This window comes from Anas acuta, chromosome 11, assembly GCF_963932015.1.
Source record: "Anas acuta chromosome 11, bAnaAcu1.1, whole genome shotgun sequence".
Taxonomy (NCBI): Eukaryota; Metazoa; Chordata; class Aves; order Anseriformes; family Anatidae; genus Anas; species Anas acuta.
The window spans coordinates 18,662,146-18,682,787 of NC_088989.1; the positions used below are offsets into that span (position 1 = coordinate 18,662,146).

Genomic DNA, 20,642 nt, shown 5'->3' on the forward strand with positions numbered 1-20,642 from the left:
GGAAATGACGTCTCTTTTTTTTTTTTTTTTGCATAGTGGAAAATATCAAGAATTAGAATAATGATGCAATAAAAAGACTAAAACTCATTTCTCCACATATCCTTAGCTACCCAACAGTTTCATTAAATGAGCTTCTTCCCAAGCAAGCAGATAGGTTATATTAATGATACATGCACAGGGTGATACGATGGGAAAAAATAATGCTCTCTGAAAACAGGGAGGAGGCAGGGGTGCTATGAGAGTGACATCTTATATTTTTCTTCAGTACTATCTGCGCTATAGTTAGTACTTCAGTTGTGCAACAGCCACAGAATATTTTGTTGGGTGGGGAAGGACAAAAGGAAATTGTTGGCTGTTTTGCCATGGTCTTTTTTGGCAAAGCAAAATAAAGCATATAGTGTGAAGTTCACTAGAGCCAGGGAGATTAAAAAAAATATATAAAATTAAAAATTAAAAAGAAAAGAAAAGCTAGCAGGTAAACAGAATGCTAATTTTCTAAAATACAGTTTATTGTCCCCAGTATTTTTATGGAGGGAACTCTCCACAGTAACTTTATAGAGGAAAATGGGCAGTTTTTCTTGCCATCAAAGCAAGTTAGGGAACAGGGCTATGTTTTTCTTACTTCAGTGATGTATTAATTCAGTTCGAAGTCTCCCTTATGAAGAATCACATTGTCAGAACTGCGGAAGATAACTCGACTGCTTTAGTGAAAGCTCTTTTCCCAGAGCTACTAAAGGATCAAATCCAAAAGCAACCACTGTACACAGAAATAACATAATTAATTGTTAATAATTCTGTGCTGTGTAGTTACCTTTTGATGTTCTTAATCCTGTTTTACCACCAGGAAGTCTTCAACACTGACTTTGATGCCTAACAGTGGATTACTGGTCACATCCAAATAAAAATATCTGCAACTCTCTGGGTAATACAACATCAAAGAACTAGATACTTGTGTTTGGATTTATTTTTAAACTTAACAACTGGTATCCATGTGAAGGAAGTAAGAAACAAGTCCATGTAAAAGTATCATGTGAGGCCAAGACAACAGATGGACCCCAAATATAAACTCCTAGGAGTTTAGGAAAGCTGAGGAAATGCAGAAAGTTAAATTTGAGAGGGGACAGCTGCAGTGCTTTTAGAAGAGCTAAACAGATTACACACAGTAGCAAGCTTCCTAGAAGCACTGCTTTCCAATGACAACACAGCATGAAAAAATAAGCTTTTCTCTTGAATGAGGAAATATGCTTCAGAAAAGCACTAGGGTTTAAAAGAAATAGCCATCAACTTCCAAATTAGATAAGGTTTGGCCAATAGAATGATAAAATGCAAAACAAGAATGAAATCAACCTCTGTCTAAATATAGCAGTCTTAGGATGGATCATAAAGTAAGCTGATAAATAATTGAGTCTCCCACCTGCACATTGTGGAACTAGTATTTTGAAGTGTTTTGTTTGTTTGCTTTTTAAGATGCTGAGGAATATCAGAAGATACTTTCACTGTATATACAATGCCAAGAATGTTCAATTTTTGTACAAGCAAATGCCTAACACCTCCTCTTGTCAAACTACAGATGCACACGTGGCATTGGATCAGCATCTCAAAAGCCAGCTTGCTTGCCTACTTCATTGTATTCCTACAAGGATAATTGTAGGACTTGATTAGCACTCAAATGTTTATGAGAACTGGATCAAACACACAATACTCTCCTCACTAACATACTACAGAACAGCCTCAGTAGGAAGCCTAGGAAAGAACAAGCAGGTAATACCAAAACTTGGCACATGCTAACCTGGAATGGGAAGATTTTTCTTATTTCTTACAGTCACCTAGATGATAAATTAGGACCAATTCCTCAAGTATAAGGTATCTTATTTTGTGTGCAATGGTATTTGCATGCTTCCCAAGGATACATGAAATGCCAGGCAGAGACAGAGGTAGATGAAGTAGAAGCTCTGTAGAAGCTCTGACTATTTAGCTTCCCTTTGGAAGCACAAAGTAGCATAAGAACAAAATGCATTTGAAGTGATGCTGGAGTTATTCCTGCTTAGTTTGCATGCTTAAGTCAACAAAAGCTATTTGTTTTAGTAAACTCGGTGAAACTCTTCAATGCTGCATTTACTTTGATACTCCTGTAGTGGGGTCAGAATTCATAGCAAAAGCACATCTGAGTGATTCTTTTAATTCCAGTACTCCTGTATCCCCTTCTGTTTTGCCAATCTCAGGTCTGCTTCATGAATTCTCCCTACCCACCTGCTGTACAGGAAGCCAGCTAACCAGGAATTCTGTCAGCCCACACTGATAAAAGGTCATCCTGCTACCGTGTTTCCCAGTTTGAGAAAAGTAAACTATTTTTCAGATACACTTGGCCTGTTCTAGGAGGTAGTACCTCTGATATTAAACGTGTCCTTGCAAAAACACTTAATGGTCAATTCACTTGTCTGTGCTTGGATATTAACAACAGAATTTATCAACTTTGAACGATTTTCAACTCAAAGAACAATCATCACATAAGAGGTCTCAAACCACAAAGCTGCAGCTAATGTGCTCAGCTATTCTTCCTTCACTACATCTTCTCAAGTGTACTGGGGAGAGAGCAATAGCACATCTGTACATGATATTAAAGCAAGTAAATATGAAATTAGCCAAGAGAGAAGAGAACAAGTTATCTGTTTTGACAGCATCACAAGCTTCACAATGCTCAAGGCATTACACTTTATTTTGGCTATTATCACCACATCCCAGGCATTACTACATATTAAAACTATTTCAGAGAAGTCAGACTTCTAGCCAGAGATCAAAGTTTTTCCATCTCCCAGGAACCTACCTGTCAGAGTTACCTAGTATGTGGAGATCAAGCCATCCCACACTGTCATTACTCTTGGGAAACAGAAGCAGCGTGCTCAATTCAATAAAATTCATTGCTGACAACTAATTCAAATTCAACTAAAATCTGATAAGTTGGTAAGAAGTCAGAGGCAGCATATTTCAATCCTTTCTGTTACCTTCCCTTTCTTAAAATAAAAAGAAAGCATTTAAACTGAAGATAATAAAATATAAGGACACCAATAATTAAGACAGACTTCTTGAAAGAATCCCATTATTCAGAATGGGAGCAGATCTATAATAGTAAAGAGATCACTCCTAGCAATCACTTCTACCTGAGTGAGAATTTTACCCAGTTAACCGTCCACCAATAGAAGCATCTATTCAGCTTAGCACAAGGAGTAAAGTAAAAATCCTGTGCTCAGTTGAGCAGGTGACATAGATTTGAGACATTGCATTGGCATTTCAGCTACCAAGGAGCATGATGACTTACAAATTGGCTATTTGTCTCTAAATGGTCTTTTCAGTTCCTTTCATAAAAGGGTTTTAAAAGGAAAGCCACTAGCTTTCACATTTTACTCTCAGCCTGGCAACCAAATCTATCAAAACAGGAGTGAATTATTTCATAAAGCTTCCTGGATTCTAAATTAAATGGTAAATCCAACAGCCTAGAAGTATGCTTCTGGGGCTTGCTTCATTCAAAAATTATTTAGTATTAAGCTACTTAAAGTTCATAACCCTGCCCCAGAGGAAACAGAGGAGGAAAGAACCACCCCATTAGATGTAGTTATTGTCCAATCTTCTGTGGATCCTAGATTCGCCCCCCAAATTACAAAGCATATCAGACCAGTTTTACCTGAGATTCACTTTTAATCTTTTCTACACAATGTACTCATTTAGCCAGAATACAAAACTCATGCACTAACATAAATCATGAAGATGGACAAAATTACAAATCTGGATAAGCTATGAAATTGAACAGAAGTCCCGTGACCTTTGTGAATATCAGTTACCTTCATAAAGTTAATTAAATGTGTTGGTAAGGACGTTTAAACGTCAAGGTTCATTGCATAGCTTATCACAAGCAAAGTATATTCTCAGTTAAATCACATTATCTAAGAGGGAATCTTCATCTAGTCTAAGAGGTTTAATTTCCTTCACTCACAGCAAGATGACTCACCAAACAGCTAAGAGTCATGCCATGCCAGACTTAAAAAAAAAAAAAAAAAGTGTTTCTGAAGATTCCTCAAAAATCTAGGGATCTAGGGACAGCCTGCTTTTAAAAGATGTTTGCGTGGCACAAAAGTTGCTTAAAACAATGACAGCTTCAGAAGTAAAAAATATGACTCCCATATTATGTACTTGTCAGTCAGTAAACAGAACAGATTGGTACCTGATTTACAAGCACAATTTTCCTTACTCTAAGTAAAATACTCAAACATGTTTCTAATACTGCACATGCCTGCATACACACAGCCCTTAGAGGTAAATGAGGTCAAAGAAGTAGTGCGTTTTTCATGAGCAACTAAATGTGAATATCAAGGATTTTGTCAGCAAATTCTGGTGATATCACATTATATAACAAGCTCTATGCTAGAAAGCAGTTTCCTTAAAAAAAGTAAGTAACCTAACTCTCCTGGTTCAGAGCTGCTCTTGCCAGATACCTTTGGACAAATGGAAAATTGCTGTAGTAAGCCTTAAGATGGTTGAGGAAATGCAGGTGAGAAAGGCACTTAACCAGTAGATCAAACCTTCTGAGATAAAAACCTATTTTTAAATACCAATATCAGCAGCACTTGATTAGCAATAAGTACTGAGGCAGGCAAGTTTATACGGTCTTAAAGAAATTGCCACTATATTGAGAAAAATAATAATAATAAAAAAAAAAAAAAAGTGGAAGAGACAACATGAAATTTATTCTCCTTTCAAGTTTTAAGGATTATTGGTTTCCTTTAAGTTTTGAGGTCCAACTCAAGCACTGAAGGTACTTACCTGTCATTTAGCCTCTTACACAGTCTACTGCCCAGATCAGACTTCAACACGACAAATTCAGCTTAAGAAAAAAAATAATATATACATATATGTATATATATATATATATGGATTTCTCTCTGACTTCATGTATACAATCTATGCCTCAACTCTCACAAAACAATATTTCTGCCATAGATGCATGTATAGGTTGAAGTATGGTGGAACCTCATTGCAGAGTACAACTTATAATTATGAATTGTTCCATGCTATTATGAGAATTCATGTATATTTCATGATAATACTAGACAGATGACTGAACTACTTGAACACTTGTGCACAGCCAAACCCCTCCTCCCTTCCTTTAAGTATATTTTTATGAAGAAATTTCAGCATAGATATCACGTTTTAGATGTCAAAAGCTACCTGTGGTGCTTAATAGAGAATCCAGATTTAACTCCAACTGTTCATTTTATTAAGCAAAGTCCACAAAACCTAGCGGGTACCACATCAGCAATCAGGGGAACACAGGAGCAAAACTTATTCTCCCCTGCTTACCATTCTTCAGGTATCTGAGTCTCTACGGTTGCCTGCATATAATCCTGTTTAAACAGTGAAGAAGCACACTGAGGTGTGCTCCATCTAATGGTAAAATGGAAAGGATTTTCACAGGAGCCTAGCACCGTCCACCAAGTTTTGCGTCACTAGGATTAAACCAAAGGTCATAAGTTATGACCTATGTTTAAAAATCTTGCATACCCAATATGAATAGCTTTTACCATCATTTTAGAGTTTTCTTTGAAATACAAAACAGAAGTAGCTATTGAATTACTGCTGCAGTCTCAGAAGAGGCTCAGATCATTGCCTTGAAAATTTTCTTCTTCCCAAGCTCTTTGGGAAGATATTCACAGATAAATTCTTCTGCTCTGATTGTCATTCTGTAATACTAACTCCCCTCATTTCTCCCATTGGTGCTTACAACTCCAAATACTTGATTAGCATAGCCACTAATCCAAAATACATGCCCACAAGGCAGTGTTATTATGTGTCCGTGTTAATTTGGTACTGGCACTACTATTACAACCTTAGTCAAGCTAGAAAAAAATTAGTTTTCTGCAGGATAAAGTCATGCTCTTAACACATGACAACCACAAGTACTCGGGAACTGGTTGACTCGATTAAAAGCTTGGATTAGAATCGAGCCTGAAAGCTGAACATAGAGTTTACCTCATTCAAACATATCTAGTTCAGTTGTATTAGATCACAGTTCTACCCTCTGCAGATATATATTGCTATTTATAGGGGAAATAAACACAAGAAAAGACTACACTATATGAAGAGAGAAACTCCTCTCAGCTATTTACTTCACGAAGGTAAATACTCCAAAGATAAGGGTCATTTGACTTTTCTGTAAAGAGAACCTGGTACCTGGGATAACTTCATAGTGCCATAGAAGTTATGTGCACCATTTAAGATGAGATTGGCTATTTTCATCTTTTTAAACATCAATGGTAAATAAAAATGTTTGATTTCAGCAGTAAATTTTACCAACTACAATCAAGGTCCAACTACTCTTTAGGAATCATAACCCAGAATCTTGCCAAAGTCTAGCAAAAAGCAAAGCAGAAAGAACAGATTGGAGTAGCTGTTCTTTGAAGGATATACACTTCCCCCAGCTTGAAAATAAAATTCATCAAATGTTTCTGCTGTGGGTCTATATGTAAAAGACTGAATACTTGAAAAAGCCACACTACATCTGCTGTCCATAAGAAGAAGCCATTAATCATGGCTCCTAGTAGGGAGTAAATACAAAGATATGCCCACTTCTGTGAATTTTGACTTAAGTGACACCATGAGGACTTTTAACATAACCAGCCCTATCAACTCACAAACAAAGTACCACCACATAACTTAAAGACAAAGATGGCCCATCTTAAGTGCAGTGCATACCACACACCTGGGGGTCCACTGTATTTGTGGATCCTGGCACTCATGCCACAAATTTTAACTGCTGATACATTGAGTTATTTTGGATGTAAACAATTCTTACATTTATTTTCCAAGGAAACACATAAGCTGCCTCGCTAAGGAAACTGTTGAAGGAACAAAAGACTAGCAAACAAGATGCCATCTGAGCCAGTTTCTATTTCAAAACCATTGGTAAAAGAAAGATGAACTGAATATAGCAAGGTAAGCAGCAAGAGCAATGAAGAATGATAGCTCAGCTCTCTGCAGTCCCTACACCGCAGCCATCATGACCAGAATCACTAAGAAGTGCCTCTGAATTCAGCACAATTACAACATCCCAGCTGCATTGCAGGGTGGGATATTAATGCTTGTTTGCAGACTTCCCTGGACACACTTTGCATGGAAGATGTATGTGACCTGGAGCACTTTAACACCTAGGATGTAGGCCTTGTACTTCCAAGTACATGCATAGGGCTCAAATGGAACATACCCAGTTCAGCTCTCACCACCCCTATCAGAGACTGCATGAAGATGATGCATAAGAGATGATTCTACTTGTTTTTGGCCAGAAAACCCTCATTCTTGTCAAGTATCTAAAATCAGAGACAGCCAAGCTAAGAGATCAAAATTGCAGTGATGTGACTTGCTTGAACCTAAACTGGAAGACAATCATCTAGGATCTCACACGCATCCTTAACATTATGCTGTATTTCCAGTATCATTCATAGCACACAGAGGACAAAACCAGAACATTTTATATTCCCAAAACATGAGCAGAGAATCATTGTGCCTAGAGGAATATAATGAAAACATAACAGTGCTGCAGTGGCCCTTTAAAAGAGAGGGAACAGATTAATAAAGCAAACAGAAGTCATACACACTTCATCTCACTGTTTCTTATCTGTATACAACTCCAACTATATATTGAAGTCTAGCAGTCGAAGAGCATGTAATCTACAGCTGCAACCTTCCACACGCTTGTATTGCTCTTAAGCAGGTCACAGCTGGCAGTGGGCAAGGATTCCCCTTCAGCTTCTGTGGCTGCTGGAGACCATTGTGACAAAAAATAAAATAAAAATAAAAAATAAAATAAAATAGTAGACATTCAGGTGGATACTTTCTTTTTACACCTTCATAAAGAAGTTACCATTCTAGTATGCCTTGATGTATCATTTCAATAATAATTGAGTCACCACTCTCCTAATTTAAACAGGGTCAGAACTTCAGAAAGTTTCTCCTTCAGTTTCATTAACAGTTCCTAGGCACGACCAACCATAATCGCTGAGTAACTTCAGCATCTTCACTGTAGCAGAAGCCAAGTTCTTGAACTTCATGTTTTATAAAGGGATACTTTCAGTATTCACTGAATTTTCATGAAATTCTCTTTGCTCAGAGTTTTCGCAACAATTTCAATAGTAAGTTGACTGAGGCAAGAAGATGAAGAAGTCTTGTGTACTATGCAGGAGACCCAACTTGGATTACTCCTCCTGCTTTCTCAGCCATTGAAGCCCCTGAGGAAAGGCAGGATGCTGAGCCCATCAGATCATCAGCTGATTGAACAGTACACACTGCTCAGTTCTCAGATTCAACTTTTAGCTAATTGACCAACTGCAACATTAAGTGTCATCTATAATTAACTTCATGAAACAACTTTCACACATACTGGAACCCACAACAACCCCTGCGGCACTCCATAACACACACAACTGTACACAGAGAACTTGTGATTGTACCCACTAGGCTCCTCCTTTGGAGAAACACTAGAATTGTACAGGAAAAAGTGCTCCATCACTCTTTAGATCTATCTGTTGGCAACTCAACAATGCAAAAACACAGAAAAAAACTAAACTCCTCCCAGGAGATGGGATTTGATCACAAGGTGACAGAGGTCTGAAAACAATAAAACTAAAGGTATGTTTTACAGGATTCAAACAGCTTGAAAATGAGAGGTGGGAGAAATTATGACGGTGATGCAAATAGTAGCTTAGCATCACTCTCAGTAAACAGAAAATATATTAAAAACAGCTTACTTTGCCAGGATTCAAACTTCTTTGAATACACAGCTTGGTGCATACTGGTTCAACACTAGCAGCCAGTAAAGTGGGATTGGGATTCATTTATGATGGCAGCATTACTTTAGAGGTAGTTAATGCTTGGTAGAAGTGCTGTAAAGCTCCATCCACCCAACCAAAATAGTACAGCAGAGGCTTTGCTAACATCAGTTAGCACACAGCCTCTAAACAGAGCTGACAAGATCAAAACATGAAATTTCAGAGATTCCAAATAGGATCATGAAATTGTTTCAAATGCTATTGCATGTACATAAATACAGAGTTCAGGAAGTAGCTCAATTGCACCTTTATCAGTACTCGTTTCAACATGCATAGACCTTAAGCTACTCGAGTTTACACCTACATTTTACATATGACCAATAAAAAGAATGCAAGAAGAGACAAAGTCATATAAATTGTCACAGATCCAAATGATCAGTAGAGAAAAGTGTTATTCAAGTGAACATAAAACTGGTAAACATGGCTAGAGAAAAAACATTAAGTGAACAAGCTCTTCCTTGAGAACATACTGATGCAACTATGTACACAAGGTGGTAGTTCACATCCTGTAAGAAAGGGAAGGATCTTCATTAGCTTGAAGTTCATAAATAGGTCTTCCAGGCCAGTACCCTCCACAACTCGGAGCCTGTCCCTTCTAGCGTGATTATCAAGTACATTTGGCAGTACAACTTACTTGTCGGTTAAAATCTTCTGGCAGAAATCAGTTTGCAGAGATGGGTTTGACCAGTTCCCACAGCCTGGGAAAAGTGCTTACTGGCTGTAAGTTCAGCTTGTTAATAAAACTTGCAGTCTGTTCACCACATAGCTGCATGTTTCAATGCCCAAAAAGAGAAATTAAAAGCTCCTAACCATGACTGGTCCACACAACTTGCAGTTATTTTCAGCTAACAGAAATCCAGCAAAGATGGAGAAACCCAGATAAACCTTAACTCCAAGGTATATCATAGAATCATAGAATCATAGAATATCCTGACTTGGAAGGGACCCTTAAGGATCATCAAGTCCAACTCTTGACACCGCACAGGTCTACCCAAGTTCAGACCATGTGACTAAGTGCACAGTCCAATCTCTTCTTAAATTCAGTCAGGGGATCTTCAATTTTTGGAAAAGGACAGGAGTATGGTTTCCTACCTTCCTTTTTCTGGTGCTTTAGTCCAATTATTCAGAATAAACTGCTCTTTACACCTAGGAAATCTGAATTACTGTAGTGCGGTTAAAGATGTATTGCATGGCTCTATGTATGCTTTTGTCTCTATTTATGTTTGTCAGGGAAGCCTGGCTAGAAATCTTATTGGCATACAAAAAATGTATATTAGGCGTCAATTAATAGCTATAGAGAACTACAGAGTAGTAGTGTTTTTCTTATCTAGTGCAGCAGTGAAACTTAGTATATATGGAAATGACTATTTTCTGTATATATAATAACAATATTAACACAATCTTGAAAAGTTTGCCTCTGCGCTTTGACTGCAGAAGAAAAACAACTTATGAGAAATCTTCAGTCACATTTGTAATAGTCTTTCTAATGCTTTGAAGTGATGAAAAAGGAATACAGACACTGCTATTCAAAAGCAAATTCTACATTATATATATAGACACGCTCACATATATATACACACACACACGCACGCACGCACACTGCAAAACCAGTAAACACTGAACTATTATGAAGAACCCAGCAGAGGGAGCACAAGTCACTAAGACACTGAAATGCTGCGTATTTTAGGATCAGGAAGGGTGCTAGCCCATCCAGAATTACGTAGTTTGGTAAACAAAGAAATACATTTATAGAACTTGCTGTTTGAAGAACCTAAGAATCGGGTTTTAAGATTCTGTTGTGAGAGTTGTTCTATTTTACAGCATTAAAACTTGCTGAAATATTGTGGCCACTTTGCAGCGATATTTTTTCCTTATAGTAGCCATACAAATAACAATTAAAACCAAATAAGTTTCTACATAGCCATTAGGGAACTCATGATTAAATAAGTGTGTGATATTTCATGCATTTTTTTTTTTTAAGCTAAATCTGAGTAATTGACTAAGAAATGATTGAAAACTAACATTGACATATACATTTGTAAAATAGCAGTCATTACCCATGCTTAGCTTTGCAAACAATGGTTTCCCAGGTGGGAACAAAGAAACAGCCCTTATTCTTAATTCTGTTGTTAATCACAATACCTTGGTAATGACCATAAAGAGGTAACAAATTTTTATCCAGATTTCTAGCTAGTGCAAACTAACGCTGCTTCCACTATCAGTAATACAGTAAGCCACAACAGCTGAGAAGTTCAGCATTTCAAAGAAATACTGGAAGCTGGGGAGTAAGGGTGTGGGAGGGTAGTGAGCAGCCCAGATCACCTAAAATCCAGCCAGAATGCACATCATATATTATTCCTTCAAATCATGCTGCTCTATTTTATCAAAGCCTGCTCAGACTGTACTATTTTTCTTTGCAGAATTATTGAATTAGATATTCGGACAATTAGGCAAGGATACAGGCAGAATCAAATTATGACAACCTCATTCACAGTCTCACCAAGCTAAGATGAAAGACAGAAGCATTGGCAAAAATAGCCTAAAAGTATCTGCAGACTGCAAAACACACACACACATAAAACATTAGAATTAACATAGTAGGGAAGGTATGAGGAGAAATGACAGGATCAAATTAGAATAATGCAAGTGTGGGCTGCACATCAGGAAGTACTTCTGGTCTGCAAAATCCACTTACCTAAGAAGCTTCCCACGCACCCCCTCAGTGCACAGCATCAGATGACCTCCTTACCACATGCATGGGGAAGGCAGGAGCCCTCAGACAGAAGCGGTCTCTAAAAAACCCTTATGAGTACAGGCTGCCTACTGCATAAGTAACTCTTCCCATACTAGGGATTGGAATCCCAAATGAGCCACAAACTCAGGAGAAGTTCAGTGCATCGCAATGTTTTGAAGCTCTGCATAGTTGTACTATTCAGGTGCCCACAAAATTAAATAGCGTCAGAATTGGAAGTGAAGAGGAAGCAACTGGTCTGACATCCTTTAAAGATGCCCTGGGGGAACGCAAGTACTTCTGTAACTGTTCTGTGCACTGACTGGGTGTTTAGAGGCCATAGCTTGACACGCAGCATTGAATCCTGCACAGCAGTTCCAGCTTAATGTCACTGGCCAGCACATAAGAGCCACCCAATTTCATTTTTAGACCCAGTAGAACTAAGTTTTTGAGATGCTATTTGCAAGAAGCATTTAATAATTTACTAGTTTAACTTTAATAATTTACTTCTCCTATCAGTACGCTGTGAGAAAACACCTTGAAATACCTTGTTCTTTCCTCATAGCTTCCACAATCTCTTTAAAAAAGCTTCCACAGTCTGCCATTTAAAAAAGCTCTTCCTAGAGATTCTGCTTTGTGTGTGATGTATTTTGCTTCGGGTTTTCAAAAAAGCTGCAATTTACTATTTTTTTTTATCCAGAATATAGCTTCCCTAAGGATTTATGGAGAATTGTCTTCCTATGCAAATGACCAGGCCAACAAGGCTGCAAATCAGATCCAGAAAACTGTACATCTATGCTTCATATTCTCCCAAAAGTATATTATTTTGAGTGGAAAAGGACAAAGTTTAGCATCCCTCACTCAGCAAGAAGCTAAGTTCTTTAAAAACATTGTGCTTGGCACATTTGTGAAGAGCAGCTCTGAACCTGCTCACCCATCTCTCATGTTCCCATGTAGTTGTTCAGTGCCATCCCTAATATAGTTTGATAATGGTAAAATGCACTTTGCTGCCAAGTGGGAATTACTTCACTGGAGATCACACTAATTCCTAGGATTGACACAAAAGCAATTGCCTGCCTTTTAGGACAATTGCACACTGTTCCAAACTGACTAACTTTTCCGGAGAATTTAAGGACCTAGTTGCTTGAGTTGAAGTGCTGCTATTTCACATAGGTCATCACATTGAACTCACAGCTATGTTTTGGTAATAACAAGAAGACTACAACTGGGGTCTTTTATCTTGTACCTCACATGAGAACTGGAGAGTAATCAGTATGCTGCTGGTGAGCTATGTGCACAAAGGGCATCATATATAGGCTTGGCATCGTTTTTGTTTGAGAGGGTAGAAGTGGATCTTCATCCATGAATTTATCTCACAGTAGTGATAGCAGCCCTCGTTTGCTCACTAAAGACACAGGATCCATGAACATTGCCGATTAATTTCCACAAGCAGATCTTTGAAAATGCATTTCAGTTTCCTTGACATTGAATTCCCAAGGAAGATCATCAAAGCACTAACTGGCATGGAATAGTGCTTTGTTCTTAAAGGTCCAAACACAAGAATACTGCAGTTAGGAAGGTTAAAAGTTGTGTTCTGGGTCAGCAGAAAAGACAGTTACATTAGAGAAGGACTTCACATTCACTGAGTACTTCTAACTCTTTAGGTCTGGTCTGCTTTAAGTGGGACAGTGTACTTGAGTCCAAGTTTTCAAACCAAATTTTGACTAATTTTCCTATAGAGCAGGTTACCTTCTGCTGCATTTGTTTCCCTCTGTCATATCAGTATGCATTTTTGCCGTTTTCTTCACATACCATATTTCCTCTCCCTCCTCTGATTTTCAGGAATTTTCTTGATACCGGCATACCATTTTGTCATCGCTGTGCTTTGCCTTCCTCTCCTCCTCCCCCTTTTTATTTTAAACTTGTTTCATTAGTCATATGGTACGCATAAGTCGTGAAATTAATTTGTCTTTCTGCATTATCATTTTGCTTAACATTTAGCAGATGCTAAGTAAGAGGGTATGCCAATATTTCAACAGACACCCAAAATAATTTAGTTGGGTTTAGTTAGCAAGTTCATGTCTTATTACACGTCTTCACAGTATTGATTTCCTACTGTCTGCCAGAACAACAAATGCCTGTTTTAAGAGATGCTCACTCATCTGCTGATGTACAAATTACACTAATGTTGAAACACATGCTTCGAGAGCAAAAGCACTCCCTCACTCCCCTCAGTGTCAAACCCTTATTCTCATAGCTCAGTAGTCACACTGTTCCAGTTACGTACCAAAAATAAAATGAATAGAATCGGTTTTAGTTATTTGGAGGTGCAAATTTACATTCTGTCCAATCCCAGATTTACATCATCCTTATCTGTGATAGGACTGAAAGAATATGTAGTATGTAGTCACAGTAAAGTGTTTGCTTTGGATACAAACTGTGATCTCCACTTAAAGATATTCTTGGTGAGCAAAATAAGCTAAATAAGTAGAGGTGCAATTTTTAGTGATCGTACTTCTACAGTAGGCTTCTTCCAGCAAGACTATCAGTCACAAATCACACTTTCCTTCTCAGCTGATTGAAAAAGAGGGCCTAATGAAAGCACCTCATCTACATCCTTTCTGACATAAAGGTGGAGAAAGTGAAATCTTGCCCAAACATGAGCATGCTTTAATAGATGTTAGATACCTCTACTTTAATCAAAGCAAGCCAAAATAAGTTTCTGTCCAAGAGCAGCACAAGCAATGAAATGTGATTTATATCACATGAACAGTCTGTCTCAGTAGAGAACATCTCTGTAGGCAAAAAAATTCAGGCTGGTCTCTGCCCTGCTGCAATCTTTGGCTTCCCACTGAGCCTGTGTGCAGGGGCATCACTCAGTGCCAACAGCAGCATGCAGAGTCCCAAGCTCATTTTGTGTAAGCCATAAAGCAGCCTTCACATGGGACTAGCACCACAAAGACAATTCCCACTTACTAGATTGCACTAAGTACACCTCAGCTCAGACAGAGCATCTTCTAAACAATGAGGATTTCTTATAGCTCTGAATTGTGACTATTTGTCCCCAGAGAACAAAGCCAGCCTCATTTAAAAATAAATCAGTCAGGCCAGGCACAGAACTTAGAGCGAGTTGCAAATAACAGCTCTACAAGATTGTTCCACCGTAACCGGCAATTCCTTCTGTACCTCCCACCCAAACTCTCACCAGGAGCTGTGTGAATCAATCAAACAAATAAATAAATAAAGGAATGTAATTTGGTTACAAATACCACTCCCTACACTGGAAACATGCCAGTGTTGAGTTTTCAGAGCTGGAAAAAATAAAATAAAAAATCAACTTCTGCATATTTGAGAAGATGCAATAAGTTCGTCTCCACACATTTACACTAAAAGGTGCATTACCAAAGTGTACATATTGAACATATCTTCCTTACACTGAGGATCTGAGTTTTGGAAGTTCTTGGTGTTTTATCAAACATTAAATGAAATGGATTAACCAAAAGTTAGGCTTATTCAACTTAATTAGCTAAATACCTATTGTTATCCTTAACTTCTTAACATGCTGATTCACTACATTTAAGAAAGCCTTGCAATCAACTAGTTATCCTCAATTACATTTGCAAATTTTAAGGTTGATTCACACACAGCAAATTAGTACAAAATTAAGTGAAAGAGCACTCAAACTTGTTTTGTTTTGTTATTCTGTCCTCCTTGCAAGACAAGGAGCACATCTGCACCTGTTCACCCATCCCTGTTCGCTTGCCTCCCTCAAATAGCAACCTACACAAAAGAAATATTCTTTTTACTCTGGTCCTTTTCTGGAGGAACACAACAGTATTTTTACCTTTTTTTTTTTTTCTATTTTTTTTCTTACAGAACTCTAATGTGGTGCTCATCAACAGTTCCCTCACTCCATCAGATCAAGCTAAAGAGTTTCTAAAAATATGCAGCATCTCCAAATTATTTAAACAGTCTTCAGCTTTATATTCTTCCCTTTGAGAGAACTGAAAAGTTTCAGGACTTGTCTAACATTTCTACACTTCCTTTTTTAACCACCACTTGGTAATATCAAAGAAGCTCTCTTGACACTACAGTGTCAGCGATCCACACCTGCTTTACGCAGGTTGAACTCCTCTGGCAACTTGAGTCAAAGCTGCTCAGAAAATCTGCTCAAATCTCAAGGCACATATTCCATAGATGACTTCCTAGAAGTACTGATTTTGTGAAGTATTTGGCTAAGAAAATCCCAGTTTCCTTTAAAAAGGATCCCCATCATTCTGGTTTTGAAATACCAAAGGATAAGAGCGAGCACTGCTGGTACCTGGGCACAGAGCGGTGCTGCTGCCTCGGGAAGGAGGAAGGCAGGGGGGTGTGCGCATGATGGGCAGAAGGAAGCAAGGACATGGCACCTCGATTCCCACCTCTTTCCTAACATCAGGGATGTTCAGAGCACGTATTATTCACATTTGCTATTGCACTGTTATGGAAGTTTAGCAAAGCACCAAAAAGATGACAGCTGCACGTGACATTTAATTCTGGAGGAACTGAGATTTTTCCTCTGTAATTAGGAAGCTACAGCCAGCCAGAACCTGCAGGTTACATTGTAAGAAAGCAAAGATAACAGCAGGACTGGGATAAGGCTTTAAAACAAGGGTGTTTTCTATCTTCCAAGTTGAAGACTTTCTCCATCTCCTTCACCCAGGCAGAGATTAAACCAGTCCTGTGGCTGGCTTGCTGCACCTGCTCCCGGCAGCTGGAGCCCCAGCAGCTGCTGCCACAGCCCCCACCCCACACAGCTGGGGAACCCCAAGTGTGCTTCACCTACACAGTGATGCAGGCTGTCCTGGCGAAGGGACCAGGCATACTCCACACAAAATAAAGAGGGGAAGTCACAGTTCGTGTGGGGGGCAGTATTCATTTCATGAAGGTGGCCCTGGAAATCTGGCTCTTTACAGACAGTCACAGAGGCTGAAAGCCCAGCCAGGACCAGACTCATGGAGGGCTGTCTCCCAGCTTCCACACTAAGCCCTGCAGGCTATGCCTCAAAGCGATACAACTCTGCCATAAATATCCCAGATTAATTCTGATCCTAGCATCAAATCCACTTAAGAGACTTAAAAGCCTCCAAGTCCTCAGAGCTGTCTGCCCAAAAAGGGCTCTGCAAATGAGTCTTGGGCTGGTGGAGAAGAGAAATGTTATCAAACAAGGCAAGCCATTTGTACAATTTTTAGTAATGTCGTTTGCAAGAGACAAATGGGACAAGATAGCTGAGTTGGCATCTTGTACTAGGAGAACAGACACAAGAAATCCTCGGGTACTGGACATGAGCACACGGGGTAGGATTTGTGTAAATACTTTTTGTATTCCTGTAAATTTCTGTTCCATGCTTTCTGGAAATAGCACTTTCTGCTTATTACAAGAGGAGTGGTTGTTCAATGACAGCGTATGCTCTCCAGGGTGTTTAGGGAGCTATTTGCTTAGCTCTCCTGGAGACATCTATTAAAAAAAAAAAAAAAAAAAAAAGCCTAAATGGCTAACTCCAGCATCGCTAAAACCCCCTCCGGCTGTCAGCGTTAGCATTTAGGGGAGGCAGAGCTACTTCCCTTCCCACTCCGCCACACCGGGCAGCAGGGACGCGTTTGGGAACAGGAGCACGCCAAAGGGGCAGGGAACGACCCACGAACCCACGACCATACAGACCCCCCCCTTCACCTCGCACATCCCAGGCAAACCCTGGGGCTCGGGGCTCCGCAGGCAGCGACGCTTCCTCCCCCGCCACCCCGAGCGGGGGCACGGAGGCAGCAACGCGGCCGAGGCCAGGAGGCCGCTCCCCGGCCTCCCTCGGCTGCAGCCTCCCCGCGGGGCCCCACGAAGCCACCCGTGGCCGAGCCCCGGCACAGGGGTCCCCGGGGCGCAGCAGACCCAGAGCCGGGCGGCTCTGCCCCCCAGCGCCCCGCCCGGCCCCGGCAGGGGGCGCAGCCGGAGCCGGGGAGCGGGGGCGGCCCGGGGGGGCCGGCGGCAGGAGGAGAGCCCGATCCGTGCCGGGAGCGCGGCTCCGAGCGGCTGACAAGCAGCCCCTTGTGTTGTACCGGGGCGGCGGAGTGGGCTCGTAATAAGATGCATGCTTTTCCCACTCCGTCCAAGTAAAACTAAGTCCCAAATACTTCGCCGCGAGTAGCCGGAGGCCGGGGAAGCGCCGCGGGGTCGCTTCCATCGCTATTCTCCCATCGCTGGTACTTAAGCGCGGCGCGCAATTAATTCAGCGGCTCTCTGCGCGCTGTAAAGCGGAGCCCGGTTAATTCCAGGGGCCAGAGGCCGGCAGCAGCCGTGCCCCGAAAGGGGCGAGCTCCGGGCGGGAGCCGTGCCGAGCTGACCCCGCCGGGTCGCAGCTCTGGGGGCTCCCCCCGGGCAGGGCGGCCGCCCGAGGTGCACGGTCGGGGGGAAGCGAGCCCTAGAGGAAGGGCAGAGCTCGTCCCGCTGCTGCTCTGCCCGGGGGGCGGCGTGCCCCGGGGCTGCGGGGAGAAGCCTGCCCGGGGTGCCCCCGGCGCTGCCAGCGCTCAGCCCCCGAGCATCCCCGCTAGAGCCCCAGGGAAGCGCCGGCATCCCGAGGGGCTGGGGGCGTTAGAGGCTGAGGCCGCCCCCTCCGCCGCTCGGCGAGGACCCCCTCCTTCCCGGCGAGCCGCCCGCTGCGGGGAGTTGCGCTGCTTGCTTGTACGCGGGGCGGCTTTAGGAACCCGAAGGCAGGAGGCGAAAGAGGAGGAAAGCCCCGCTACTGAGCGACCCTCCTCGAAAAGGGCAAAGAAACGCGGGCAGCGCTTACTTTTCGTGCTTTGCGTTTTCCTGGATGGCGCTCAGCACCCCCGGGTACGCGGGGGGGACGCCCTGCTGGAGCCTGCATGTGGCCAGGTGCCGGTGATGCTCATCCTGGAGACAGGCGTTTTCGTGGTACAACTTGGCCACTTGCTGCTCCAGCTCGTCTATCCTCCGCTTCTGCTTCTCCAGCAGCTCCTGCTGCGTTTCAATAATCTTGTTCAGCTCCTTCAGGTACTCCGCCGCCTTGCTGGGGTTCTCCGCCGGGCTCTCCATGGCCTCCCCGCACCTCTCACCCTCCGGGAAGCAGGTGGGGGGCGCAGGTGCCAGCCAGCCCGCTCCGCTGGGAACTTAAGCGAGAGGGGAAGAAATAAATAACCCGCCGGAAACCGGCCCCCCTGCCGGCTCTCCTCTTCCCCTCCTAGAGCAGCCGCTGCCCGGGCGAGCGGAGGAGCGGTGCGCGGCGGCTGCCGGCCCCTGCCGCCATTGCTGATGCTCGGCTTCCCGCAGCCGAGCGAGGGCAGGGCCGGCGGGGACTGCGGGCGCCGAGCCGGGGGGAGCCGCCGGTGCCGCTCGGAGCCCCGCCGGGGCTGGCGCACGGGCGCTGTCCCGCCCTGCCGGAGCCGCAGCCGGCTCAGCCCCTCGCCAGGCAGCGCCCGCGCCCCCGCCGGGCTCGCAGCCGGGCATGGGAGCCCGCAGCACGCCGCTCTCCTGCCTCGGCAGCCGGGGCCGCGCTTTAAGTAGCCGGGGCTGCTGCCTCCTCCGGGGGGCCGGTGAGGAGGGGGCTCCGCGGAGCGGCGCATCCCCCCGGCACCCCGCCGCCGGGGCGCGGCGCTCGCCGGGGAGCGCCCCCGGAGAGATGCGGGGGGCAGCCCCCGGGCCGGGGCAGGCCTCGGCACCCCCCCCGTCCTTCTGCCCGGCTCTGCGGGGGCGGCCCCGGCCCCCCCGAGCTCGCCGGAGAGGGCCCGGAGAAGCGCGGTGTGCGGGGAGGGTGGGGAAGCCGGGCTCCGAGACCTGCTGTAGGAGCGAGGATTTTTCCCTGGCACGTCTGGGGAGCGATTGTTTATTGTTGAAATAGCATCGGGGTGTTGGCTGCCTGGAGATGGGAGCTCTCCAGCAGCATGCCCGGAGTCAGACTCGTGCTAACTGCTGTGTAGCAGAGACCTCTGCCTTGCCAGCAGCAGCCCTGACATTTAAAACCTCCGCTGGTGAGATTCTGCTTCCCGCTACGGCTGCATCGGGCCATGAAAAGTTGCTGAGATTTGGCTCCTCTATGATCCCAGTGTGAATACATGTTGGGAATGCTCATGGAAATGGGGAATAGGAAGGGGAAATGGAGATACTGCAGGAAGAAGATAGGAAGGTGGAGAAATGTTTTTCTCCTCCCTTCCTCTCCTCATCTCTTTAATATTTTTCTTTTTTTCCTCTCCACCTTTAAACTTTGCAAGTTGCAATTAGTAACGTTTTCTTACAGTAGTTCCTGCTGCTGTCACACATGTACTAGCCCTTTCTGGTGGAGTCAGCTCTTCTTAGCGTTTGCCAGGATGCATTGCTTTGGAGTATGGCTGATGCAGCAGGCTGAAGAAGTGGGCGACTAACAGCATCCCTACCTGGGAGGCTGGAGGCTCTGGGCTCCCCCCAGCTGTCCTTGGACTGAGGGGCTTGAAATTTTTGGAATGGATTTCCAAAACAGAGGGTATATGTCACAGGTTCCCACCTATGGCTTACTTATGAATATGGAGAAAAAGGGGCATGAGGGGAGGATAAACCTAGATGGGAAGATTCACCTGGCAAGTTTCATCTTCATTCTGATCTTAAGGTAGAAATTAGTTATCCCCAAACTGTTGCTTTTGCTTTGGACATATGTACAACAAAGGGCTGTTGTCACTATCAAAGTAACTGAAGCATGAAGGACTAATTCCCAGTCCTCCTGGGGATCACAAATTCACAGAGAAGTCTTTATCTGCTCTTTCGAGAAGACAAGCTTTTCCATCAACCTGATCAGAATTTTTCATTAGAATTGTTGAACATATATATATATATTATAAATACTCTGAGATCAAAATATAACCGCTGAAGAACAGTTCGCTCTTTGTGGCATGAAATGGTTATCCCAAAACGGCACTGAGGCAACCCGCACAACATTATTTGAGAAAGCCAGAATGCTTGTCAGGTGGTAAATCAATAAAGAGACCAAGAGAACTTGCTTATATACAAAATAAAATGTG

General features: G+C 42.8%; 1 protein-coding gene across 12 annotated transcripts in view; it reads right to left on the reverse strand.

The window, feature by feature from the left end:
* IQSEC1 (IQ motif and Sec7 domain ArfGEF 1) overlaps window positions 1–19,127 on the reverse strand; it is a 341,882-nt gene extending 322,755 nt beyond the window's left edge. For 4 of the 12 annotated variants that reach the window (XM_068694440.1, XM_068694441.1, XM_068694439.1 and 1 more), the window contains exon 1: window positions 18,425–19,120. In XM_068694440.1, coding sequence (XP_068550541.1) covers window positions 18,425–18,690 — 266 coding nt within the window. In that variant the 5' untranslated portion in view covers window positions 18,691–19,120. Of the gene's footprint in view, window positions 1–18,424 lie in introns of all 12 variants that reach the window. The other 8 variants (XM_068694436.1, XM_068694434.1, XM_068694444.1 and 5 more) reach the window with 6 other exon arrangements.
* Between the last annotated feature and the right edge of the window lie 1,515 nt (window positions 19,128–20,642).